Source organism: Denticeps clupeoides, chromosome 4 (genome assembly GCF_900700375.1).
Source record: "Denticeps clupeoides chromosome 4, fDenClu1.1, whole genome shotgun sequence".
Lineage (NCBI taxonomy): Eukaryota > Metazoa > Chordata > Actinopteri > Clupeiformes > Denticipitidae > Denticeps > Denticeps clupeoides.
Window position 1 is genome coordinate 20,622,449 of NC_041710.1, and position 27,751 is coordinate 20,650,199.

Sequence of the window (27,751 nt, forward strand, 5' to 3'; positions counted from 1 at the left end):
ATCGTGAGTCTGAATGTTGATCCATTTCTACCAAATGATATAACCCTCTTAATCTCCAAAATATCCAGATTTCAGGATTTAGAAATGGACAGAACAGGTGTGTGTGTGTGTGTGTGTGTGTGTGTGTGTGTGTGTTAAATGTGTGTTGTGAGACAATCCCTGTTCATATGACAAGCTTGCCTTAGTGACAGAAGCATCCACACTTCATTCAGGTGTGCAGAATACGTAGTTTGTCAATATTATATTATTTTACATTTACATTTATATCATTTATCAGACGCTCTTATCCAGAGCGACTTACAATCAGTAGTTACAGGGACAGTCCCCCTGGAGCAACTTAGGGTTAAGTGTCTTGCTCAGGGACACAATAGTAGTAAGTGGGATTTGAACCTGTGACTCTGTAGTCTTCTGGTTCATAGACATTTATCAGACACCCTTATCAAGAGCAGGTTACAGTGGTCACAGGGACAGTCCTCCTAGAGTCTTTTTCAGGAACACAATAGTAATAAGTCCAAGTTGTCCTGTGGAACAGATGTGGCATGTGTTACGCAAACGGTGTCCATATGAAAGGTTTCGTTTTAATGAAATCGGCCTGTTTTTGGACTGTTCTTTGCAATTGTTCTCCTGCTGGGAAAATATCTACCCGCCTTTACCTGAGCCCTCCCTCTGTGTGGGAGACCCGATGAGAGTTGCACTGCTCCAGGGCGGGTCTCATGTGTCCCTTCGTCTCCCCATAAAGGCCCTTTATGTTGATGCTGGGCCCTCTGAGACACTCTTGTGCCATGAGAACAAGTCCTCAAATGGCAGTTTCGCTCACTTCTTTCTTAAGGAGCTTGTTTGATTTCTTGTCTCCACATCTTTCCAGTGTCCTTTCTATGAATTCCTTGTAAAATTATAGTGTTGGCAGTTTTCACACTTCTTGAGAGCAGTTTTTTTTTTTTTTACAGTCTACCCTAAACAGCCAGGATCGTCTAAAACATAAAAGAGGTGAAAATAGTTGTTTCAACACAGAACATGATATTTCAGACCAAAATGTCATTTTCCCACATGATATATATATTTTTTTTTTTCAAAAAAAAAAAATGGACTCCTATTGACATTATACCTCGCAAAGCGAATATGTTACGTGTTTTCTGGACGTATAATGTTTTGTTTTGGTACTATTCAGCATTTAACTTTAGAGCTACATAACTCCAGAAACATAAGAACAAATGTATCTCGCAGCATGTGAGAAGCGACGCTCGCCGGCGCGCTCCCGACCCCGCCAGCGCGCGCACGCGCGCACGCGCGCGCGCACCCCAGACTGGCGCGAGATTTCGCGTCTGTCGGGCGCGGGAGAGAGAGAGAGAGAGAGAGAGAGAGAGAGAGCTGGTACCAGATCAATAGAAGGAATACGTCTACACTGGACATGACCTGGGATGACAGGGCTTGATTCCCTTTCACGTTTTTACACATTTTTGTGCACATGTACACATTTTCCACCTCTGTCCGGTATAAACTATCGATGCGGATTATTGGTGTAAATCCTAAAGACAACAGCACACTCCAGCAACCCGTCCCTCTCTTCCACGCTGGTGGCATCTCCTGAAGGGACAGGTGTCCAGGACCGTCGCCTGCCATGCTCTGGATAACGGGGCTCGCGCTCTTCGCGACTTTGGGGGCGACGTCCGGCGAGTCTCAGCTGCGGGAGGACGCGAACCCGCACGCCGACATGCACAAGGTGCCCGCGGAAACTCTGGATTTCGGCTTCGTGCCCTCGGTGGTCTACGAGACCCACGCGTATTATGAACCGGGAGCGATCGGGATCCTGTTCCACATGGTGCACGCCTTCCTGTACGCGGTCCAGCCGAACCCGTTCCCCAAAGGTGAGGAACTTCACGCTTTTTGATGGGTCTGCAGACACTCATCACTGTGAACTTTTTATGTGATTAACATGCAGTTTTCATGGTCTAAATAAGTAAATTGCCATAGAAATTCTGGCTCATCTCTGGGACAGAGTCATGGATGAGAAAAGGCGCTGCATCTGAGCGCATGGGTGCAATTAGGTTGCATTGGTGGGTGGTAAATTCCAATAGGATTGGGATTTTAAGTCGGTCACTGCGATTTCGGTGAACGTAATCAATTAGGAGATCTGGTGATTAGGCGTGGCTTTCTGAGTCACCTGCCTGATCAGGTAAGCTCATAATCTGCATTACCATATGCTGCTGAGCCCGAAGCCTGCTAAGTCATAAACACCCGAACTACGTCCAAAAACGCACACATTTCCGCATCACACAGCTGTATGGTGTGCCTTCGTGTTAGGTTTCCACGGCGGGGATGGATGTGTTCAGTTCCGAGTGTGAGGGGGGGTGTGATGATTCGGTGGAGGCGTGTCAGCATGTTTGGGACTGGAATGTGTCTCTCTCTCAATGAACAACGACACGACCGGCCCGGGAAAATTAGCCATCTCCCCCTTTCTGCTTCCAAACTGTCTCATTGTTTTACATTATGTAGGCCCATCGCATGAGAAGGATGGATGTGTTTGTTTCACGTACACCGTTTTTGCCGCTAAACTCCTGATCTGTGTGGAAAGGCCCCTGCTGCCTCTGCTTATCCCCTGTGATAAAGAGAGTGCAGATTAATGGATTAGGCAGCAGAGCAGTAACTTAACGCCAGTGGCAGATGTCATTGTCTCCGGAGCGGGCTGCCGTGAAAGTACCCGTCCCACCGACTCACTCTCCACGTACCCGCCCGCAACCTCCACGTTCCCTCCCAACGTTTTTCACTTACGGTTTTGCCTTATTTATCGAGTTCAGTCTGGTTTCTAATGACAATATTTAATGGGTTTATTTGACCCTAAACAGGACTCTGGCCACTAGATTATCCCAGTTGAGCTATATTTAGGGCTTCTTTGTGTGGGGGAGACAACAACATGTTTATCTGTGGTTAAAAAAAGCCGCAGACTGGTATCTTTACAGTAGCAGAGCAGATTTATTTTTATACTTTTGGGTGCGGGTATAATCCGGGACGAGGTACGTAAATGACCTTTGGATGATATTAATTCCATAAACAAGCACGTTTGAGATCTGGAGCTGGCACCATCTTTTCCCTCTGTGGGTATTCTTTTGCACGCCTTAACACTGCGAGCATGCAGATTTGAGGAGGGGTTTTACCATCTTATCCGCCAGGTTGCTTTCACCGAGTTGCTAATATTTAAGCTCTGAATGGCACACTGTCAGAATAAATGGTGTTGAGGAAGGGTAAAAGAAGCAAGAAAATGCTAAATTCGCAAAAGGGCGGGAAAAAAAAACAGTGTATGAAGGTTGGAGAGATGGAGGGGGGGGCAGATAAATGTAGATAACGGAAGTGAAACAGAAAGAGATGGAGGCCACTTTGCAGCCCAACACCATCAGCTTAGTAAGAGGATTATCCATGTGGCCTTCTGACCACCAATACCCTCCAGAAAAGTGCGCTACAACATTTAAACATCATTTAAACCCTTTTAAATTTCACATATACCACATACACATACTGGTGCCTAAAACATGGTTGTAAATTATTCCCATAAATAGACTACAAAAACCAAGGCCTCAGCTTGATAACAAATAGACATGATTGTTAATGGCCAAAGATTCCAAACACTGTCCAAGTCAACCAACTTCACAAACTGTGACTACATAATCTTTTTGATTATTGTTGATTATTTGTTGTGTACATTATTCCTGTTTATGTCACACTCCCTGCTAACTGTTCATTTTCTTTAGTTTCTAATGTAAAAATCTGTGAAGCAGGTTCTACACTAGCTGCAATAAAATGATGAAATTTTAAGGTTGTACAGAGCCCATAATTAAGAACAAAGCAAAGCCAGCAAGAAAAGTCTTGTTGCTACTGCCTCGAGGACAGGAAAGTCCTTGCTTTATTAGTGCTCGCTTTTCGTCCCCAATGCGGAGCAGCCACACTTCAGAGGGCATTTTGGGTATTCGGGAGTGGGTCCCATTTGGCTGTGGCAGCCGCAGGCTCGTCTGCGAGAATCCTGACAGCGGCGGCATTAGCCACAGCAGGCTGTGTCCTGCACGGCTGGCTCTGTATGTGTGTCACTGCACAGAGATAAACACTCATCCATCTGTCCACTGTCTTAGACAATGCAGATACTAAAGGGACTTATGCACCCGTCTTTGTCTCTATGTCTTATTACCGTCATTTGCCGCCTCTGACTGACAGTATTGTTTTTTTTTAGATTTTATAAATTAAAATGCACACATGCAATGCTACTTAATGCAAAATGTGTGTGCATTTGAGCATAGTCTATGCATAGTTATATGACAATGTCATGGGAAAATGTCATGACACCAGGAATATTTTGTGATGTCATGCCCTGGTTCTGCCAAATTCTGCCAGGTGCCCTCAGCATCCAGGGCACACCACATACCACATGGCTTGCATTAGAAAACCTAAACATATTATCAGTGGATATGGCAAATGTTTGCTCAGTAAATTCATGTGAAAAAAAAGTAGTTCATCAACATTAAATGTTCAAAATGTATTACACCTTCTGATTCCATGCTTTGGCATACAAATAAAAGGAGCAGTGGTAAGTTAAAAGCAATCATCATTTTAATGTAATTTTAAAACCTTAGCTTGCAAACTGTAAGGAAATGAAGCGAGCTTATAAAGGATTAATACCTAACTCAGCTTTGCTAAATCTGGTCATTAGTCAGCAGTGAAGTAGGACACCATATTCAAATATGAATATATACAAACTTTGGATTGCTTTGCATGCTTCATTATATATTTTCCAAAGTGCATTTCCAACCAGTTACTTTATCAGTACTGGAGTGAGTCCATTGTTTCTGTGTCCATAGTGGGGGCCATATCTTAAATACAGAACTTGCAGTTGCAATATTACAGTTGCATGCAGGCTCATGTGTTCTTCCTAAACATTGCAAATAGAGAAATTCATGTGTAAACACAACCCATGTCTCTCAATGGAGTGCTGCACCTATATAATAATATACTGTTTAATACACATTTTATTCTTAAAGGCATAAAGTTCAACACACTATACTGATTGCATGTGGGGGTAAAGACATTTGAAGATAGAAAACTGAGGTGGGGGATTTACAGGATGGGGGTAGTAACTGCTTAGTGACCCGGTTTTCCACAATCCTCCTGCAGAGCCAGCCCCATACTGTCCTGAGCCTCCAGGAAAAGCTTTAGGTGCACGATGGGACAATAAAAAAAACATTACTTGCATTTATAAAGAGCTCTATATAGGGCCTGGCAATTTGTACATACAATATATAATTTGTATTACAAATGTTGATGAAATTTGTGCAAGTATTTTAATATGCTAGAAAACATGGACTGAGGATACCATACCCTACCATACCATATTTTTCATTTATAAAACAACAAAGGAGCTGACCAAAGGTTTGTGGGTGAATGTTTATAATAAAAATACATTAGTTCGCCCAGACCTAGAATTAGGGTTGTGTGATACCACTAAATCAGTTTGGTGTTGACGATACTGATTCGATACCGACACTTTATGCAAAAACTGTCATAGACTGAATAGGATGCTTTCACTGTGTAATGAATGCTTCATAGTTGGGGACCATATTAAGGTGAACACAGGAAGTGATGTATAAAGTAAAATATCAAGTTAAAACTCAGTGTTTGTGATTTGACTCAGCAACCTAATTACAGCTCAATGAGCAGTCAATGAGCAGAGCTGCGTGCTGCAGCGACAAGGCATTTTTACAGGTGTATTTCAAATACTATGACGTGCGGAAGAGGAAGTAGGTCCTGGGTATCATTTTAAACGATCCTGATAGTATAGTTATATTCTGCTGTGCTCCTGGTAAACTACACATTTGCCCCTAATGACTAATATCTATATGAGAATCGATTCTAGAACATAAAAATCTGATATCTTTTGCACACCAATACAGCTCAGCATCGTCACATAGATGTGCAAGGAGCAGTATTTCCACCGGCACATTTACTTTCAGTTGGATCGTGGTACTGAAAGTAGAAGAGCGAAAATATCAATCCCATTTTTGCTAGTATTGATCTGATACTGATGCCAACTTAGTATTGATAATATTGATATTTTGGATTGATCTGCCCACCCATACCTAGAATACAAATTGTGTTCCATTACTAATGGTTATTAAGAGTGCTTAGCATGCTTAGCATGAGGTATAGCATGGCGGAGCATTGTACCTTTTGCAAACAAGACAAATGTTTAACATTTGAGTCTCTCGAAAGCAGGCAACGTTTTCTGTGACGGCAGCATTTCACACTGTTGGCTTCTCTCAACAACCCTTAAGTTAGACAACGGGGATGGTTTCCAACAGTCCTGAAGGTTTATGCAGAACGCTTTCTTATTATTCACTCAGGCTAATGAGCATCTCATGAAGCGGCTTTTGATGATCACAATAGTAAACAAAGCCGTCATAAAACTCGAGACAGATTCATCAAACATTTTTTGCTTTCACCTGCTACAAAAATCCTAAATATATTTCTGTGCAAGGGATGGGGGACGGATTCTTCAAAATGGTCTCCATTTTCATCTTCATAACCAGCACAGAGTAGGTGCATCCAAACTTTTGACTGGTAGTGTATATTTCTTCATCTTTGTCTTCATCCGCTTATCCGGGTCCGGGTCCCGGCGGCAGCATCCCAAGTAGGGAATCGCAGACAGCCACCTCCGCCAGCTCCTCCAGCAGGACCCCAAGGCGTTCCCAGACCAGACTGGAGATACAATTTCTCCCATGTGTCCAGGAGGCATCCTGACCAGATGCCCGAACCATCTCAACTGGCTCCGCTCGATGTGGAGGAGCAGATCTACTCTGAGACCCTCCCGAATGTCCGAGCTCCTCACCCTATCTCTAAGGCTGCATCTGGCCACCCTACAGAGGAAACTCATTTTGGCTGCTTGAAACCGCCATCTCGTTCTTTCGCTCATTACCCAAAGCTCATGACCATAGGTGAGGATTGTGACGGAGATCGACCGGTAAATCGAGAGTAAATCTTTGACCGTGTCCCGAGAGCAGTGGGGGACATTGAGTCCGAATGGACCTTGTTCTGTTCTGCGATTGTTGAGGCGGCTGTTGCTAGCTGTGGCCGCAAGGTGGCCGGTGCCAGTCGTTGCAGTAACCCCCATACCTGCTGGTGGACACCTGAGGTTAGGGGAGCCGTCAGGCTGAAGAAGGAGCCTACAGGGCATGGCTGGTCTGTGGATCTCCAGAAGCAGCAGACAGGTACTGGATGGCCAAGCGGGGTGCAGCAGTGGCAGTCACCGAAATCTCGGGCATGAGAGGAGTTCATTGAGGTCATGGAGAAAGACTACCGATCAGCTCCAAAGAGGGTGGATGAGATCCGTCCTAGGTATCTCATGGCTATGGATGTTGTAGGGCTGTTGTGGTTGAAACGTCTTTGCATTATTGCGTGGACATCGGGGGCAGTTCCGGTGGAGTGACAGACTGGGGTGGTGGTCCCCGTTTTCAACTATAGGGGGATCACACTCCTCAGCCTCCCTGGAAAGATCTACTCCAAGGTACTGGAGAGGAGGGTCCGGTTGATAGTTCAATCTCAGATTGAGGAGGAGCAATGTGGTTTTCGTCCTGGCCGTGGAACTGTGGACCAGCTCTTTACCCTTGCTGGGGTGATGGAGGGGGCATGGGAGTTTGCCCAACCAATCCACATGTGTTTTGTTGATTTGTAGAAGGCTTATGACCGTGTCCCCAGGGGCACCCTATGGGAGGTGAATGGTCTTTTGTTAAGGGCCATTCAGTCCTTGTACCAGATGAGCGTGAGCTTGGTCCGCATAGCCAGCTGTAAGTCGGACATGTTCCTGGTGAGGGTTGGACTCCGCCAGGGCTACCCTTTGTCACCGGTTCTGTTCATAATATATATGGACAGAATTTCTAAGCGCAGCCGTGGTGTGGAGGGTGTTGAGTTTGGTGGCATGAGAATCTCGTCTCTGCTTTATGCAGATGATGTGGTCCTCCTAGCTTCATCAGGCTCTGACCTTCAGCTGTTGCTGGGTAGGTTCGCACCTGAGTGTGAAGCGGCTGGGATGAGGATCAGCACCTCCAAATCTGAGACCATGGTTCTCGACCGGAAAAGGGTGGCTTGCCAACTCCGGGTCGGGAGAGAGGTCCTGTCTCAAGTGGAGGAGTTTAAGTATGTCAGGGGAGTATATATTTCTTTCATCACAATGGTGTACCAACATCAGGCTAATTACACAGGGTGGTAGTAGCCTAGCGGGTAACACACTCACCTACGATCCAGAAGACCCAGGTTCAAATCCCACTTACTACCATTGTGTCCCTGAGCAAGACACTTAACCCTAAGTTGCTCCAGGGGAACTGTCACTGTAACTACTGACTGTCACTCTGGATAAGGGCGTCTGATAAATGCTGTGAAATTCAGCATTTATCAGCATTTATATGTTGAAAATCCTTTTCAGCATATCAATTGAAAAGGAAATATCTACAAAAATGGCATGTGGTGATAATTCAGTTAAAAGCAAATTCATACAATAGTACCTTAAAATGCAGCGTATAGGCCACTACTTTTTTCACATGCTGAAAGGTTATTTGCTAATGATTAGCCAAAGTTGCAACATTAAAGATTTATTAATTTCAACACTATGAGCATACACGTTAACACATGTACCTTTTAACTACTTCTGCATTCTTAATAACCATGAATCCCACAGTTATACACACTATTGTCATCAAGCGGTTGGGATATCACACAACACGTTCACTTATCACTACACACGCTTTGAGAACTGTGGCTTTTACAATGTAACAGGCTAACTAGATTCCTGCCGCCAGCACTTTTTTTTTTAAGTGAAGTGATTGTCACGTGTGATACACAGCAGCACAGCACACGGTGCACACAGTGAAATTTGTCCTCTGCATTTAACCCATCACCCTGAGTGAGCAGTGGGCAGCCATGACAGGCACCCGGGGAGCAGTGTGTGGGGACGGTGCTTTGCTCAGTAGCACCTCAGTAGCACCTTGGCGGATCGGGATTGGAACCGGAAACCTTCTGATTACTGGGCCGCTTCCTTAACCGCTAGGCCACCACTGCCCCATGTGCCCCACTGCCCCATTTAACTTTGTCATATAAAACCAATCAAATTACCAAATAGGTGAGCAGTGGGCAGCCACCTTACGGGGCCACTTCCTTAACCGCTAGGCCACTAGTGCCCCTAGAAAAATGGCATGTGGTGACAATTAAGTTAAAAGCAAATTCATACAATAGCTTGAGAAAAGGAAGCATATGATGCGACTTTTAAGTTAAAAGCTATCAGTCTGGCTCTCGAAGAAGGAAACAGAGCTGCTTCACATCTCGAGTGCACAGGAGGACAATGGCAATTGTGATCAATGACTTTTGGTTTTCCTGTATTTTCAGGAAGTGTGTGACAAAGTAATTGCATACCTTCAGGCTGTTCAATACTAACTAAGACAACTTTAGTACTGCTAAAAGCACTGTTCTGAAAAAAGCATTTGTGGTATGTGTGTAGTTGTGGATATTACCATTTAATTAAAAATCTTGCTCAATTAACATCTCATGTTTCAACAGGGATGACTTATAGACAAGTGCTACACAATGTCTGAATGTTGGCGCCTGACTACTAGCTAATGCAAGCATTATAATTAACATTTTGTGTAAAACACGGTAGAAGTCAGATCTATCATTTGCAATTTGCCAGCCATAGACAATATAATTGACACTTGTAATGGCAGGCTGCATGGTGAGTTTGATGGTGTATTGTGTGTCAATGTGCACATGAGGACTGATATAAATGCACCCAGTTCGGCATCTCTTTCAGTCCTGCATGCTGTGCAACGATAATGAAAATAGTAAAGTAGCTGCATCGGAATTTATGGATATGTCAGTGTACAGAAATTAGTTGAACAATATCTCCCTGTGGTAGAGCTTTTGTTTTCCCTTTTATCTGACATCTAATGATGAAAGGGGTTCTTTTTTTTTGTCATGAGGGTGCAGCGCCAAATGTTTTGATGCCTTTTTGCACCCCTTGGCTAGAGTGTGGTTGTGCACAACCTCGAAATTGAAGAGAGTAGAGCTTGTTTTGTCGTCAAATCCTTTGTGGAAAAGAGTCACACGTTAAAAAAATTCAAGCAGTGGGCAATTTTGAAATTACTTCTCTCTTGGTAACTCTCTGAAAACCTACCAGCTACCATCCCATACAGGTTGTTTTGGGGATTCATTGTGTTGTTTTGGGGATTCATCAAATTGGGTTTTTATGGCAGATTTAACTGTGTGTGCTTAATGTGTTTCCAATCGTCTGATAACTTGGTAAACTATGAATTGTGTGCCATTTCAGATCTCATCGTAAAAGTGATCCAGCAGAACATGGGAGGGATCAAGGTTGAAGAGTATAAGAAGGTATGGCTATATATTGCAGTCTGTGTATGCACCAAATCAGGAGGTGACACACAGGCAGCTAAAATTTATGGTTGAGCTTAAACTTTGATGTCTTCATGTGTAAGCCCTTCATCGGGTTGACAGATATGTATACTTGAAAACCTGATGAAGGTCACTTGTGCTGAAACATGTCGGTGTTCTCTATCATAATGTGATGTTATTTCCCATGTCCACATTTTTGTAGTTGGTATTGAATTGAGAAGTATTTGCTCAATGAGAAGTCTGTTAAGACATTATCGAGAAAATGCACGGATATGCATATTTCATGTTCAAATACACATTTAATGCTGGTAATTATTAACAGGCAAGTTTTTGTACTTTTTCTCATCTCCTCTGCTTTTGTTTGTTTGGCTTGCTGCTGATTGGTCACACAGCCGGAGAACGTTGTTCTAATGCTGCAGGTATCGTGTCATACACAGAACTTGTACCATGGTTTTAAAAGTGCAATAAAAACTGAACCATTCGTAGTTTATCAGATTTCTGAAATAGCTGCCACTACAGTGTGGGTGTGTGTCTTTGTTTAATTATGAAGTAATTGCAGATCATGTCGTGGTGTGAAGTGTAGAAGTGGTGGACTGATTAAGACCTCACTCTCTCTCCCAGACCATCTACTACGAGCTGGGCTTCATCGTCCTGGCCCTGCTCGGCATGTTCTTCGTGTTGCTGGTGCCTCTGGTGGGGCTGTTCTTCTGCCTGTGCCGCTGCTGTGAGAACTGCGGCGGAGAAATGCACCAGAGGCAGAGGAAGAACGCAGACTGCCAGCGGGCCTTCTACACCACCATGCTAATCGCCACCTCCTGCTTCATCTCGTAAGTGTGTGTGTGTGAGTGTGTGTGCAATGAAAGGTCAACCATTCCATCTCCAGACCTCTGCACACACACAGTCTATCTGACCAGGCTTGTTGCCAGGGGTGACAAACTTTCAGCCACAGTCGTGTCCATATATGGGCTCTCATCTGTCAGGCAAGATGAATGACAAAACGTTAATTAATGCTCCAAACTCAACATGCTTTGCACGCTCTCTCTTTCTCTCTCTCTGTAGCATGGGGACACGAAGGTCTCTGGTGGCATTAGTGTGTGTGCCTCCATGGCACTAAGATCCCTACTGACTCTTAAATCAGCCTCACAGGAGTGTAAGAGTAACTGTGTGTCCGCATGTGACTGAACACACACCGTCGTCTATTCAGTTCCCATCATTACATTTTTTTGTTGGGAGGGGAGGACCAAAGCTCTGTAAAATTGAATCGGTGTTGATTGGGTCTCTCTGGATCTGCTCTGAAAGGCTGCCACTCCGCAGCGTGCGTGCCTGATTATCTCCGGCGGCCCCTGTTTGCTCTTAGTGTAGTCAGGCATTCAGTAATCAGTGGCATTGTATGCCGGGCCTGAACACTTTGATGCCAGCTTACGCCAAGTGAATGGCCACATCTGGATGGTGCCGGGGTTCAGGTGTGTTTACCATCACCTCACCAGCCTCACCTGCATCCGAAGATGGGTTTGTGCATCCTGAGCATCTTGAGGCAGCGTTTACTGACAGCTGTATACAAATCCTCTAGTTCCGCCCTTAAACTGAAGAGTGTAGGCCGGGACAGTACCATTTCAGCTGTTGTGATGTAGCTGTACCGTTTACCCTAACTCGCTAAGGCCTCAAAATCTGCAGCACCCTGAAGCACAACAAATGAAATGATAGTGGCATTCACTTCTTGTAAAAGAGTCTTATACAGGCCTTATACAGCTTCCACAGTCTAAAGTTTCATCATTATTGTGCAGTTATTTAAGCTAAATCCTTTCACAAACATTCTGGTTACAAGTGACTGTTTAGGGTTTTCATTCTGTGGGATTTCCATAGGAAATCACAGGAGGGAGTGTTGGATTAGGTATGACTTTACATATAGTATATATGTTTCCTACTTTTATTCAGCATTTATTCTCCATCCCTTGTTTTCTTTTAATGAAATAATGGTTTTCTTGCAAGACCAAGCTCTGATAAACAATGTGTCCAGACGAAGTGCTGGCTCCAGCCATTTGGCCTTCAGACCCACACAGTAGATAGATAAACCCAGAGTGTTTGTGGTGTGGGGGTCGGTGCTTAGTGAGGAGTACGAGAGACACTGACTGGCGGATCATAACAGCTTTGACAACTTTAATTATTCTCAGTAAACTCTGCTTAAGCAAAGAATCACCCAGCCTCACCTTTGACTCTCTTCACATGAATCTAGCAGATCTGCTGGGTACAGAATGCTCCAACACCTTCAGAATTGCCCTCTGATGAATCCTAGTCTTTTCCTTAATTCCTGGTTGTGCGGCTGTTGCCTTTAAGTAATGTCTCAACTTGTTTTTTACATGGCTATAGTTTTTTTTTTATTTAAAATAGAAAACGAAGAATCGAAGAATATTGGTTGTCATATCAAGAGGTCACTGGTGATTCCCATAATACATACACAGATTTTTGGATTGTTTGTTACCTTGTTTGTTCGATAATGTAAAAAAGACCCATGAATTTGTAGTGTATGTGTCTATGTGATATATAATACATAATGATATGCATTGTGCATTCTCCCCGTTCTGCTTCAGTTTTCTTCAAACATGTGTTTTTGTACCTCATGTGACACACATACACGGTGGCTTTTTAGAGCAAATTTGCAATTAATTAGCGTTCAATTTAGAACATATTGGATCTATGTTTATGGTCTGTTGTTATTCGTGTAAGTAGGGGACCCATGTCACCGGTTTGAGTTCATTAGACTAATACCACGACCAAAATAGTACTAGAGGTCATGGCCTATCTTTCTCTCTCTCTCTCCCTCTGCTGCAACACAAGCTGTTCTAGACTCATCTCTGTAACCCTCTCTGGTCCAATTAGCAAAGAGGATGGCATACACAATCTACAACACTGTCAGTCACCTTTTGTGCACATTTGCAGTGTTTTTATGCAGTGTATCGTGTGTTTGAATCCAGACAGGTTGCATTCTGCAATAATCGCCTCTCAGAGAGGTGTTCAGGGAAGACTCCTCTAGAGAGTTTTTTTAGACTGTGAGACTGAATGAGAGAGAGGCTGATCCTTTTTCTTTAGGATTAAAGTCTTATTTCTGGGAATTGGGTGCATAGATGAAAATGCTTCTGAGACAACTCTCTCTTACACACACACACTCACACAAACACACACACACATACCTGTGTGTCAAGTTGCTTCTCAAGCTTTTTTGTGGTTAGTGGTGAGGTGGTAAGGTCAGAGGGCACACCTGCAGGGATTAAGAGAAGAAATCAGACCCTGACCCATACACACTCACACACATACACAGTGTAAAGACCTATGCCAGGTACTGGGCAAAGTATTCTAATCTAAATTGCACAAACCTGACTTGGTTATTGCTTGGTTGGTCTTGGGGAGAAAATGTTTGGCTCTTAGGGGAACATTAAGGAATGCCAAAGGAGTTTTATCTGTATTTTAAAAAAAGACATTTAGCTTTGCTACTCAAGCCTTAGAGTATCACTGAAACTCATCCAAGATCCCTGTGTGTGTGTGTATGTCTGTGGTCAGCAGTTAGGTGATATTGATAGCCTCTGGTCTGCCCTGAAAGAACCCCTTTCTGTATAAACATCAGAAGATCTTTTTGTTTCCCTTCCTTCTTTGTCTCTCTCTGATTTTGTGATCTTTTTTTTCTTTGCTGATTTTGCTAGGTGGTGTTGACAGAAGCTTCTCAGACCACAAAGGGAATTTGTGATTGCATGTGTGTATGTGTGTGTGTGTGTGTGTGTGTGTGTGTGAAAGTGGATTACACATTACCTGAATGCATTGTGAATGCAATTGAATGCAACTGAATGTTTTATGCTGTGAAAGCTATGATTGTTTCATTTTAGAATGTAACGCAATTATCTGCATTTTTACACAGATGCTATAGGAATGTTTTATGCGCTTTCATTATTTTGAATACTGAACACATAAACAGAATTTATTAACCTTTCTAATGATTTTATATCTGTTTCTGGTGTCGTGTATAAAGGGAAGTGATTGACATTGTGATACACTGCAACACAGCACACGGTGCGCACAACGAAATTTAACCAATCACCCTTAGTGAGCAGTGGGCGGCCATGAAAGGCGCCCGGGGAGCAGGGGGTGGGGAAGGTACTTTGCTCAGTGGCACCTCAGTGACACCTTGTTGGATCAGGATTTGAACTTGCAACCTTCTGATTAAGGGTCACTGCTAGGCCACCACTGCATATCGAATGTATATATGTATTTTAACTGAGCGCTTGAAGAACAGTTGGGATAGGAGGTAGAGACAGAGTGATAAAGAGAGAGAGGCTGCTGTCACAAAGCTTTAATCTGTAATCAAATACAGCAATTGAGATTGAAGTGTGTGTGTGTGTGTGTGTGTGTGTGTGTGTGTGTGTGTGTGTGTGTGTGGAAGGCGGTAGCCATTAAATTACCTTTTTAAACAACTTTACAACTTTTGATTTTGGTTCAACACAAATATTAGAGATGTATTCAAACACAATAACACACACACAAACACACATATATAAACAGTGTTTTACAACTTACAATCTTATGCATTTCAACACTTGAACTCTCAGTTTCTTTTTGGGGGCTTGGGTGAAAACTTTTGCATTACATAATTCTGAAGAATCATAGAGCTGACAGTTGACTTTCATGATAAAGACACTGGCATAAATTTCAGTTTTATTTCACATGCTGGGATGCACATTTTATCTCTTATGAACTGGTCTGCTCAGGTTATATTAAGACCAGTGTTTATTTTGTCTTTCTACAGCCTTATTTTTTAAGAATGATCCCAACTTTAATTCATGCCTTAGAATGGAGGTAATGACTGCACATTGAAATACTGCATATGGTATCCTTATAGTGCCACCTTGTGGAAAACGATAGCTGCTGCTGTTTATTGTTGCCTTACCCTGCTGGTAACCCTGTGTTGAAATTATGAATTGTTGGTTAATCGTAATGATTTGTGTGTTGCAGGACTGGAGTTCTGGTTGCATATGTTGCCAATCACAACATCAGTGCCCAAGTCAGGAGTACCAAGAGACTGGTCAACACCAATATAAGAGACCTCAAATCATTCGCTAACTACACACCGGCGGTAAGGAACAAGAAAAGGGAACAAATTTATAGACATAGTGAGAGAAAGTAGCATAGTGGTGGTAGCCTAGTGTGTAACACACTCGCCTATGAAATAGAACACCACAAAGTCACAGGTTCAAATCCCACTTACTACATCGTGAGCCTGAACAAGACATTTAACCCTGAGTGTCTCCAGGGGGACTGTCCCTGTAACTACTGATTGTTAGTCACTCTGGATAAAGGCGTCTGATAAATACCATAAATGTAAATGTAGATATCAGTATTGTATCTATTTAAACCAGAAGGTTCAGTTCCATATTGCAAATAGCAGGTCATTTGTGCTTACCTTGTTATTATAATCATGTTTAAGGCTATTGTGAGAATTAGTAAGGCTGTTTAATTTTTGTCAACTTTCACAGCAAATTGACTACCTGACAGCCCAGTACACTGTAGCCAAGAACAGAGTACTGTCTAACCTAGAGAGTGAGTATCACACACCCATCTGCATGTCTGTTTATCTTTGAGTTCGATGCTTAACAGTGTCCGTTTTACAGATATTGGGCCATTGCTTGGTGACAGGATTCATAAACAGTTGGAAAAAGAGGTTGTGCCAGCTCTGGATAATGCCCTACGCATGACTGGAGGTAAAATGAATAAAACATTTTTGATCTTGTCTTAATTTTTTTGTGCAAGGATTGAATGCATCAAATGCATTCTCACTCTTTAAAGCAGGCTGTACGGGTAATTTTCTACGGAGCAGTGGGCTCCGTGATATTCCCTAGGACACGATATATCCTGTTCATTTCCAAAATGAATGCTTATTTTATGCTGCATACCTATAACTGTCCGTGTGTCTGATCTCGCTCTGTTCCGTTCTGTGGCTTTTTACCCAAAGCCAAAGTGGAGAGTGCTATCAAAGGTAACCCAGCAGCCCCACCCACATCAGTCATGTGATTCAGTGAACCCCTGTTGTGGACTGTCAGTGATGTGATTTTTCCCTAAGGTTTTCTCCTTATCTGTACATTGTCCGGTGTTTTTGTTTCCCTTGTGAACTGTTCTTGTTCATCCCTTTAAACTCCAGCATGTCATAGCCATTCAGGGCATTTTAATTCAATCACCCAAAGAGGCCAGTAAAGCCTGTTTAAGCCAGAGTCTGTAAACACTGTTTGCACTGGCTAGGAACATTAAGCCAACAAAATGCTTCACTGCTAAATGCAAAACTCCAAACCTTTGATGTCCTTATGGTAGGCTGGACCTGGTTCTGGTTCTGGCACAGGGACGCATCTGTGAGTGTGTTTAGTGACGATAGAAAGCCATGACACGCTCAGTGAACACTTTCTACCAGTTGTGGTTTGAAAGATAAGCCAACATAGCAGCAACAATGATTATGATCTGTGTTCATGTTTGCTGGTTCAAAATATTATTTATTTATTATTTTAGGATCATTTTTAAGTAAAATCTCTGTCTTCCGGTGGTGCTGCCTAATTCAGCAACCACCCGACCATGAGTCATTGAGTGGTCCTGGACCCTGTCCCCCATGTTGTGTCACAGCAATGCGTGAGACCAAGGAGGCCCTGGAGAACGTGAGCACAGCCCTGGAGATGCTGCAGGACGCCACAGGCCGCCTGCAGAGCAGCCTGAGCAACGAGCGCTCCTCCCTCAGCAACACGCTGAACGATCCCGCCTGCACCAACGGCGCCGTCGCCCACACCTGCAACACCATCCGCGGCACGCTCGGCCAGCTGGGCCTCAGCGGCAACTTCCACGGGGTGAACACCTTCGACCGTCCATCCACATGCACAGTGCACACACATACCTGACGACGCACACGCATTCATTACGTTCCAGTCCAGATTTTAATTCAGACCTGCTCTGCCGTTTTCTGTTGCAGCTGCCAGATGTTAGCCCACAGCTGGCCAATGTGGACAATGTGCTTAAAACGGATCTCAGCAATATAGTGCAGAAGGTACCAGCAGCCTGCTGACCGTGTGCGCGCATGTGTGTGTGAAAAAGAGAGAGATGGCAATAACTTTCGTGAATGAAACATATTCATTTTCTTTTCTCCAGGGATATGCATCCTTTAACAACACTCCAAAGCTGGTAGAAGAACAAACGGAAAATGTGGTTGCAGGCAAGTGAAGACCTGAACAGATCCACATTAAACAAACAACATAAGGAGCCATAGAGCCATCATTTAATAGTCTAGTCATTTATCATTTAATTGTTGTTTTACTTCCTTTTTTCATTATTATATTTGTCCTAATTCTTACACGCTTTATGGTGGTTTGTTTTAAGAAACACGCAATTTGATTAAATGACTGTTCCTTCCTTTTTTGTGCTGCCTGTTTCGGAAACATATTCCTCTCTTTTTTGTAAACATAGCTCTTCCTCGTATGTTTCACTGTCCTTCTGTCTCCCTGTCTCCCTTGCCTAAACCCTTTAGAAGAGGTCTATTCAAGTGCAGTTCCCTATAGAAGCTCACATAAAAATAATGATTTTTTTTGAGGAGTCTGTCAGTTGAGACTTTGTTTTATTCAGATATGCATACTCATGTTTACTGTCATGTAATTCCTAATGTAGTCCCTTTAAAATGCCCCACAGTGTTGCAGCTGTTCTCCGTTATCAATAAACTCAGAGGAGACTGATGTTTCCTGATGTTTATTAGATAACTCTCGTAGGTTTTATTGTGCGGTCTGACCCATTCCAGCTAACTCTGATTCTGAAAAATAAACATCCAGTCTAGAGCCATGGCCCATTCTCTCATGTTCAACCATCTATGCTGATCTTCAGAGGTGAAGGGGATGCTGGATAGAGTTGGAGGAGAGATAGTAGGCTTCACGAAGATGTTTCCTGTGGAGCCAGCCCTAGTCAACTTCACCAGGTTCCTAACAGAGGGGCAGAAGAAGATTGAGGCCTTCTACCCTCAGATTGATCAGATGGACTTCTACAGGTACCACCAACCTTTTTCTAACCCTGTAACCAATTTTTCCAATATTGTACCTTCTCACCATCTGCATTTCCATCTCTGTCTCTGGCACACAAGGTGGATAGGTTGTGTTGTGGTCTGCTGCATGGTAGTGCTCATCCTAGCATTCAATTTTTTGGGGCTGCTGTGTGGAATCTGCGGTTATGATAAACATGCCTCTCCAACCAACCGTGGTTGCCTGTCCAACACCGGGGGCAATCTTCTCATGGCGTGAGTTACCAGGCTCAAAAGCAGAGCAAAATGATTTAGGGGAAGTGAAATGGGTGTCGTTCTCAGCGTTTCTTTTTACCTTCCTCACAGTGGCGTGGGCTTTAGCTTCATCTTCTCCTGGGTGCTCATGGGAGTTGTGCTTGCCACATTCGTAGCTGGGGGCAACATTGAGAAGCTGGTCTGTGAACCTCTGGCAAACAGGGAGCTGTTTAAGGTCAGTAATTAACCAAGCAGTGCAGTTTATGGGCAGCATTAGCGTTACTGAAATTTGGAAAGATAAACATTTCTATGATACTTTCCACCATGTACCTGGTCTATGAGGGAAATGTGGTGGGAAGTCATGGAAAGTGAACGTAAAGCTCAAAGCTGATGTGTTTGGGCCTTTTGGCCAAATGTGTTGCTTTTGGCTTATACGAAATGAACCACTGTGCAAATTACATAATCTCGCACACTGAGGTGTGTCTGTATCACCGTCCCAAAAAGGCAGAGGGCTTCAGAATTTCCAGTCACACATGAAGGAATGTGTGCAAAAGTTCACAAACACACAAATTTACATAGAGGTAAAAGCCTGACTTAGTCATTCTGAAGGTATTTGCTTGTCAGAGGTGGATTTGTAAAGCAAGTGGTGGAAAAAAGTAGAAAAGCACATCTACTGCATAGGAATCCACCTCCCATTTATTTTAACCAGACCTTATGCACCACATTTTCTCATAACTGGAACATTCTTTCACATTCATGAGCACACATTCAGATTATATTTCAGATCTTCTGGAGGGGCACATCACTCTGGATGGGGATCTTTTTTGAACATGTCATCATATTTTTTGACCATAAGAGTTCCTTAATCAGTACAGGGTCACATGTACAGAATAGCACCCTTTTGGGACTTTAATCAAGTAGAAGCAGCATATAGGTCATCCATTGGAACATGGCATTTGGACTATAATGTAGAAATCTGTTTGAATGGGTTTATTTTCTTTACAGGTTTATATCATATCATTATATGGTTATTATACAGTGTATTGTTTAAATTCCAAACTACAGCCCTTGATATTAAACTCTAAAAAATCAATCCCACCTATCACCTGTACAGATTATCGACACTCCATACATTGTGCATCCAACCAAGAAGAACTTCCTGCCAGGTATGCTCTTCCAGGACCCCAACCTCGACCTGACCATTGGCAGCATGTACAGGTGAGGCAAAGTGCGCAGTTGTTGGGTTAGTTTTGGAAAGATATTAGCGTGATGATTAAAATCTGTCAGTATGTGTTTATTGGCCATATTTAACGTTAATTTCATGCTTTTATTTTTCAACTTGTACTAGACTTAATTATGCGTGATTAGAGCGAATCTAACCTAAATAATAAACTGGGCTTAGTTTAAGCTGTACAGTCCAATATGAGAAGTTCAGGACACATTATATGTATCCTGCATAATTACGTATGTGATAAATAAACTGAAGCTTGAACTGAAACTTGAGCTTGATCTTGTTTGATTTTGACCATTAGGTGGCAGAAAAATGTACTGCACAGACAGATGTTCAATGAACAATTAAATTATATACAGTATATTACATATTTTACTGAGACCTTTCCGAAGTGTCAAGTTCACATAACCTGCTGGAAATTGGACAATGGTCTCTCTGCAGTGAATATCAGTTTAATTTGCCGAGCTCACCTTTAGGATGTGTGGATATGTACTAGAAGTAGAGCTTCTATGACTGAGCCTGTATAATTGCATGGGTTTATAGCCCCATGCAGTGGAAATTATTAGGGCCGGAAACCCAGTGACAGTGGCACACCACAGTTTCTGCAGCCAGGTTAAGTAAATAAAAATAATCATTTTCATTATCAATAGTCATTGATTATGCACTAATGCAATGCATTAGGGTATTTTGAGTCTGTTTGCCTCAGTTGACAATATTTTCAAGTCCAAGGGTCTTGCGCAGTACTAAAAAACAATTTTGCCTGAATGATTTAGTTGTATCTGGTAACGATTTATTTAGTAATGTTGGTGTATTAATTGTTGCATTTGAGCGCCAGGTGAACAGGTTACTTGTGGATTACGATGGATACTTTTGGATTTGAGGCACACAGAAGCAAACCTAAATATGTATATACCTTAAGAAACCTACGGGAATTGTGGCTTAGCACTTAAAGTTAATACCCTCTCTCTTTCAGAGACTGCCATGAGAATAGTGGCCTGTACTCAGCCCTGCAACTGGAGACTAAATTCAACTTCAATAAGTTTATCAACACCACAGTGGTGAGTGACAGAACCTCAATGAATACTATGGGGTACTATGGGGGGCTTCTGAAAATTCAAAAAATTTTCTTGTTCACACTTTTGCATTTCCAGCTTTATCACAATCACAAATGATATGTGCTTTGTGCAAATAGTCATGATAGTAATGCAAACATATATGCAATAACATGGATGCATTTAGCCATTTTCAGCCACTTTTTTAAACTTAAGTACATGTCTGTCATATTCTGAGCATAATATTGTTTTTTCTGTGTGTGTGTTTTCTCCAGTATAATCCATCACTGGCTAAGATGTTTGACAGTGTGAAAGTGGACCTCCAAAACATCGTTCTGCTAGAGCAGGAGGGGAGAGACAGTCTATTAAACTTTGCCAATACTGGACTTGGGGACATAGACTACCAGGCCTACATGACAGAGGTACATTAACCTGTCATTGCATCACATAAATGAGTCTTGGCGTGAACTAGAATTGTGTGTGAAATGATTGTGCATTCAGTGAAGGGTGAAGCGTCCGTGTGATGCTGTTTTTGAGTGAATGCTTTGTTAACTTCTGCCACTAGGTAAATAAAGGAGTGACTATGACGGATTTATTATCATTTGCAAATGAGCTGGAAGCACAGGCCGACCAACTGGTAAGTATGCACTTGATTACAGCTAGAAAGAGCGAAAGGAAGACAGAGAGAAAAATATTTATTAATATATTCTAAATATATTATGGAGAGATCAGGAAATATGTATTACGTACTTTGTGCACTACATACAGATACACAAAAGTGGTTTAGCAATTATGTGATAATTATGTGATAGCAACCCTTTACATTGTAGTGGATAACAAAAGTATGTTTTTAATAGTCTTAGACTTCATTTAACAAGCTAGTTAAGTGTGTGTGTGTTCCAGTTGTATGGCTTTTTGTTCAGTGTTCTAGTCTAGATGGCTATTAGACCTCAACAAACCCCCTATTCATAATTTTACCCCCTTCCCTCACACACATTTTTTCTTCTTCTTTCTCTCTTTCACTTGCACACACATGCACACACACAGGAAAAACATAGGATTGGAAATCTTTGAACTGCTGGTTCTGTTTTTTGTCCAGCAGCATGATCCTCCTGGGAAATGGCAGTGGGGAACACAGGGGTCTGTGGTGGTTGAGGGAACACTGCCAGATTATTAGCAGAGTTTAGCAAAGTCACTCATGTTTTCTTTTCTAATGCAGAGGTAACCTCGGGGTTTTTCTGTGTTCCCTTTATCCGTCACACTGACCCATTCCCTGTCTGCCTGTCTCTCTCAGCCAAGAGGAGCGTTAGCGAATGCTCTGAAGGGACATGCCAGCAGCATCAGACAGATCCACAAAGACCAGGTGTTGCCCATGGAGCAGGCCATGGTAAACACACACAGACACACACACACACACACACACACACACACATAGTAATAAGGCATCAAGCAAGTCGCAGCCAATGGCCGGCAGCTATGACACATATTTTTACTCACATGTATACTTCAGCTTCTATGTCATAGCCTGCAGCTGTCTGTGATTCTGTTCTCTGCCTTCTGTTATTGCCTTCCATGTTTTTCATTTTTAAATGGCATCCTAGAAATTTGTGAGAGCACGGGTAAGAACCCCAGTGTGGACCCTTAATAGAACTCCTGTGAAACCAACATTGTGTTTGTGATTGTGGTGTGCACTATGTGCCATTCATTACCGATGTAAACATATAATCACCCTTAATCTCTTAGCCTCCTAATCCATTATCTGAATATAAAAGTTATTGGGAAAGATTTACATTCAGTGTCAAATGTGGCCTTTTTGTCTAGTGTCCCACGTCCTTTGTTCTGTAACAGTCAGTGTATAATGAATGTTCTGTAGTTGTCACGCTTTCTGTGTTATTTTTAATTTTTCTCTATGTCGCATTAACATACGCCATGTGTATTTGAAGCTTTGTGTATGTGTTTGTTGTGTAGAGCACACTTAGCTCCAGCATCCGGCTGTTGCAGCGGACCTCCACAGAGCTCCCAGTGAGTCTGACCTACTGAAATACCCATCTAATGTCATTATTATCACTTCACCTCAGCTAAGAATGTCATTGTAACCATGGCCTGAAATGGCATGATTGCCATGTTCATAATGTGTGGTTGATAAAAATGTCTTTTTTACTCAGACCAAAGTCACCAATGTGCTGTCTGCCATTGACGCCACTGAGTACCTAATCGCCAACAACGCTTCACACGTCATCAAACAGGTATGGTTGTTCTGATCAGTCATCATAACATCAGTCGTCAGAATCATCAAAAAAGCTGATGACGTGTTCTGCTTCTCAGGAGACTGACAAGTATGTGCAGAGCGTGGTGGGATACTTCACGCAGTACACAGAGTGGGTCAAACACTCGGTGAGCTTGTGTGATTTCACGATTCTGGTGACTGCCCGGGCCATGCCTTAGTTAGTGACCGCGTTTCAATGTTTGTGTGCAGCTGAAGAGCGAGGTGGCCCAGTGTAAGCCCATCAGTAACATTGTGGACTCTCTGGAAATCGTGGGCTGCAGCTTCATCGTGGACTCTGTGGTAAGAGAGCCGGGCGGCTGCAGTGGACGGGCACTAACACAGCCAGGCATACTTCACCACAGGCCAGACACAGAGAACATTCTCACAGAGACACGGGCACACACACTGCACAGTGTGTGGAGTCCCCAACAGGACTGCTTCTGTTTGTGTTAAATGCCCTACCAGCTGCTGTGAGACGGAAGATGAATGTTTTTAAAGGGGGCACGTGTGTGTGTGTGTGTGTGTGTGTGCGTGTGCGTGTGTGTGTTCTATAAGGTGTCATTAATACACTTCAAGGCTTAGCACTCAGTAGTCCTTTGTGACATTTTTGTTTGTGTGGCCTCAAATCACAATCTTGTAGTCTTTGTTCTGACTGTCCAGTAAAATAGGAACGATTTAAATGATAGTGATGTAGCATTTTGTGTTCCATTAGAACACCTTCTGGTTCGGTCTGGGCGGATGTTGTTTGTTCCTGATCCCCAGCATCATTCTGTCAGTGAAACTCGCAAAATACTACCGAAGGATGGACACAGAGGATGTTTTCGATGAGTAAGTACTAGAAACATATAGGTGGATGTCATAACCATAAACCCAACCTTAATTACACCGACTGAAGATTTTTTTTCAAAAATTAATCCTTTTTCCTCATGCAGACCTACAAAGTTTCCTCAAGTAGATTATCACACTCATATCCTCACACATGGAGAGTCATGGCCACATTGTCACTAGTATAGTGGGTTGCACTGACAGTCTCTCTCTCTCTCACACTAGTGGTGAGTTGCTGATGAATCAGTGCATTGTGTTGAAATGCTGGTGCAGCTCTTTCACATCATAAGCACTCTGCCCTTCTGATATTTACACAAAAGCCCCTGTCTTCTCTTCCCCAATTCAGTGGTATAGTAATCAGCCTCTCTCTCTCTCTCTTTCTCCCTCCCTCCCTCCCCCACCCTGTTTTCCTCTTGCAGTTGTTCTGTTTCAGGGATCTGGCATTTTACTCTCTGAAACTCTTCATCATTGTCCATGTTTCTCATTATTTTTACATTTATGATTTTTAAATTATTTTTCCACTCTATATTCTTTTTTCTGACATTATTTCACTGAAACAGGACTCAGATATTGTTTTCTTTTTCAAACTATGGTCTTTGCCCACTGTCATTCACACCTTTTTTTTCAGATTCAGCAATATATATTTTAATGCATACATATTTGTATGTATACTACTATTATTTGAGATATATATTTGGCTGTTACCTAGACATATAAGTGCATGCTATACAAAAAGTAATAGGCCTGACCCTATGAGCCTGAAGCCCACCTTTAAAATAACATCATTGTTTTCACTTTCCTGTTCCCATTACCTTTTTGTTTCAGTATGGAAATTGGTATTAATGGTTATCAGAGTGAGCATTTGCAAGGGTGTAGCAATCCTGTGATGGTCAGGTACAGTATATAATCCTGCTGCATGCCCTCTTTAATGTGTTTGTCAAACCTTTTCCACTGGTAGTGGTTCTGGTATATCATTGCATGCTATAACATGAAGGTGCATGATGAAGTGAATTATTTTGTTAATATGAGGATTTTACATAAAATAGTGTGTATTTCTATAAATGTTAAACAAAACAACTCTTTTAGGATTTCTTCCCCTGACCTGACTCTTTTGCACTAATCCCAAATAAGAGTAAACCTACATTTTTATTATCCTCCACCTTTCTCTGGCTGCATGAATTTAAGCAATGTTAATTTATTTTCTGCTGTAACTGAACTTGCGACTGATGTTAGTGTTGGATTGGTTCTCCGTGTTCTAGCACGCCATCTTACGACACGATGTGCAGGTACCCCCGAGCCTCCGCCCCTCCACAACAGCCAGACTGGTGACAGGCATACACTTGCTATCTGAGCCAACACACACACTCTCGGGAGAGAGGTACAATGGACTGGCCCATCCATTAATGAACTGCTTACACTAACACAGCTGCCATTTACCACCTTTTTACCACCTTTTTTTCCTTGTTTTTCCTTTATATCACCTTTTTTTTCACTCATTGCCATGCATGTTTCTACTCAGTGACTGCTCCTCAGAAGCAATCTTCTTTTCCTGCACTCATTTCCAGTTTTCACTTTCCAGCGTTGCTCCTTCATTTCCATATTGCGAGGAGATTTTCGTGGCTGTATTTTCTCCACTATTCCTGCCCATTCCCTTGTGCTGCCTGTATACTCCAATCCCATTCCACTCCACCCCATTTCTGTGCACTGCTCATCTTTATTCATATTCAAACTGTATTCATATTTTACAGTGGCAATGAAAACTGGAGCTGAGCGTTCCACCACGGTAAGTTTAAAACATGGCAAGTAATAAGCAAAAACAAAGTGTCACATTGCACATTGAAAAAAGCAATAATAACAAGCAAAAAAGCTGATCGGTCTTGACTAAGCTGACTAACCTTTCCGCTTTTCCAGAGAGCTATTCTTCCAAAAGAAGATGAAAAATGGAAGTAGAAGAAGAAAAGCAGGAAACAATACGCCATGAATTCAAACTTTTTATTTAGTCAAGTCAAGCCCCTAAGAGAGTTACCCCTCAAATCATGCTACAATCAATTTGTACCACAGCCATTTCATACCACTGGCTGGGAAAAAAAGTGCTGTAGTAACTATACGGTTTCTAAAAAATCCTTTTATATGAAATATTATAAACTTGACAAAACTGTCAACAGTCAATTGTTTACTGCAAAGAGAGTTTGACTATTTCTGAATGTACAGTGTATTTCTATTCATATCAGTACTGTTTGTGAATATTACACGTGCAAGCTGATCACTATGTTTTTTATATGCATTTTTTTGTTCATACTCGTTTTCTAAACTGTCCTTAGTGGTTTATTTTCTAAATTGTGGGTGTCACGGAGGATGAAGGTTCAGGATGGCCTCATGTCAGCATAACCCAAGTGGCGGTTTTTCAGATGGTATGCAATCTTACATTTGGTGTTTCAGTATCCTGTAAGCATGTATTGTAATGAAAGGTCAGGATGGAATCTAGACCTAAAGCATATAATGTTCTTCCGTAAGTATTCATTTTGCTATTTAACTACAGAGCAGGTTTATAAAGGCATGTATATGTGAAGTGTAGATTGTAAATCATGCATTCTAAAAAGATACATGTTTTGCATTAACAAAATTCTTTTAAAAAACAAATATACTCCAAACTTGCATCATAGTAGAGGCAAAACTCCAAAAACAAGCCCATTTTGAATCCAGAACAGATAGGAATCAGATGTTTAATGAGGAATCAAATAGGTTTGTAAAGGTCTCACAGTGTGATCAAATGTACTGTATGTACTGTCAACACTTATTACATAAAAATACTCAAATGAAATGTCAGGCATTTTGGTCTTTCTTTACATTAATGCACATGTCCTATTCAGAAGATGGAATATGGTAGATAAATGTATAGGCTATTGCAGTAAATTTTGATATATAAATATTAGAGAATACGATAAGATAAACCTTTATTAGTCCCACAAATGGGAAATTTGCTTGGTCACGGCAGAAAGTAGACCTCAAATTTAAGAGCATTAAAAATTAATAAAAACAATAGAATAGAATAAAGTGATACACTGCAGCAGAGCACACAGTGCACACAACAAAATGTGTCCTCTGCTTTTAACCCAGTGAGCAGGGGGCAGCCCGGGGAGCAGTGTATGGGGACGGTGCTTTGCTCAGACGCACCTTGGCAGCTCGGGATTCAAATCCAACAACGTCAGACTACGGGTCCCCTTCAATTTCTACCAAGTACTATGTCACAGCACAATATAAAATAGAAGGTTCGCATGTATCATTACGTATCATTACATATCAATTTACAACTAAAACAGGAAGAGGCTGGCTACTAAATTACAATTCAATAGGCCAAATGCCCCAACCTCTCCTTCATTCAACACCACCCCCATTCCACGTCTGTTTGTGTAATACATAGCTCAGTCCACATTGGTCACAATGAAAGCCTTCACTACACCCCTTCCTCTTTCTACAAAACATACATAAATAATGCAGATTAAAGCAGATTTAGAATTTATAGATTTTAAGTTAATTTGATCTTAGTTACGGTAATATTAGAAAGGTAATTTTTTTATTTTTAATAAACTAATTTGCAGTGAGAATCTATAAGACAAATAATAACATTTGGATTAAAAAAAGTTATCGTACTAAATGAATTCCATCTGCAT

At 42.1% G+C, this 27,751-nt stretch overlaps 1 protein-coding gene across 13 annotated transcripts; it reads left to right on the forward strand.

Annotated features, from left to right (window-relative positions):
* Positions 1–1,323: 1,323 nt before the first annotated feature.
* On the forward strand, positions 1,324–26,901 carry LOC114788122 (prominin-1-A-like). 13 transcript variants are annotated; one of them, XR_003749496.1, is made up of 29 exons: positions 1,324–1,865; positions 10,349–10,410; positions 10,824–10,850; positions 11,053–11,258; positions 15,430–15,550; positions 15,951–16,014; positions 16,086–16,175; positions 16,427–16,450; positions 17,083–17,300; positions 17,423–17,497; positions 17,599–17,662; positions 17,914–17,922; positions 18,322–18,481; positions 18,575–18,727; positions 18,818–18,941; positions 19,821–19,924; positions 20,911–20,995; positions 21,265–21,411; positions 21,555–21,626; positions 22,284–22,376; positions 22,591–22,608; positions 22,958–23,011; positions 23,155–23,235; positions 23,315–23,383; positions 23,466–23,555; positions 23,968–24,083; positions 24,500–24,974; positions 25,340–25,863; positions 25,992–26,901. XR_003749496.1 is itself a non-coding variant. In XM_028976348.1 (28 exons), the coding sequence occupies exons 1-27, from the start codon at positions 1,619–1,621 to the stop codon at positions 25,848–25,850; spliced, it is 2,595 nt and encodes an 864-aa protein (XP_028832181.1). In that variant the 5' UTR covers positions 1,326–1,618; the 3' UTR covers positions 25,851–25,863; positions 25,992–26,901. The 13 variants fall into 13 exon arrangements, 3 of the variants coding, with proteins under 3 accessions (XP_028832181.1, XP_028832184.1, XP_028832183.1); XR_003749495.1 differs by having other exon boundaries at positions 24,500–25,863; XR_003749497.1 differs by lacking the exon at positions 25,992–26,901 and having other exon boundaries at positions 24,500–25,458; positions 25,829–25,846.
* Positions 26,902–27,751: the final 850 nt, after the last annotated feature.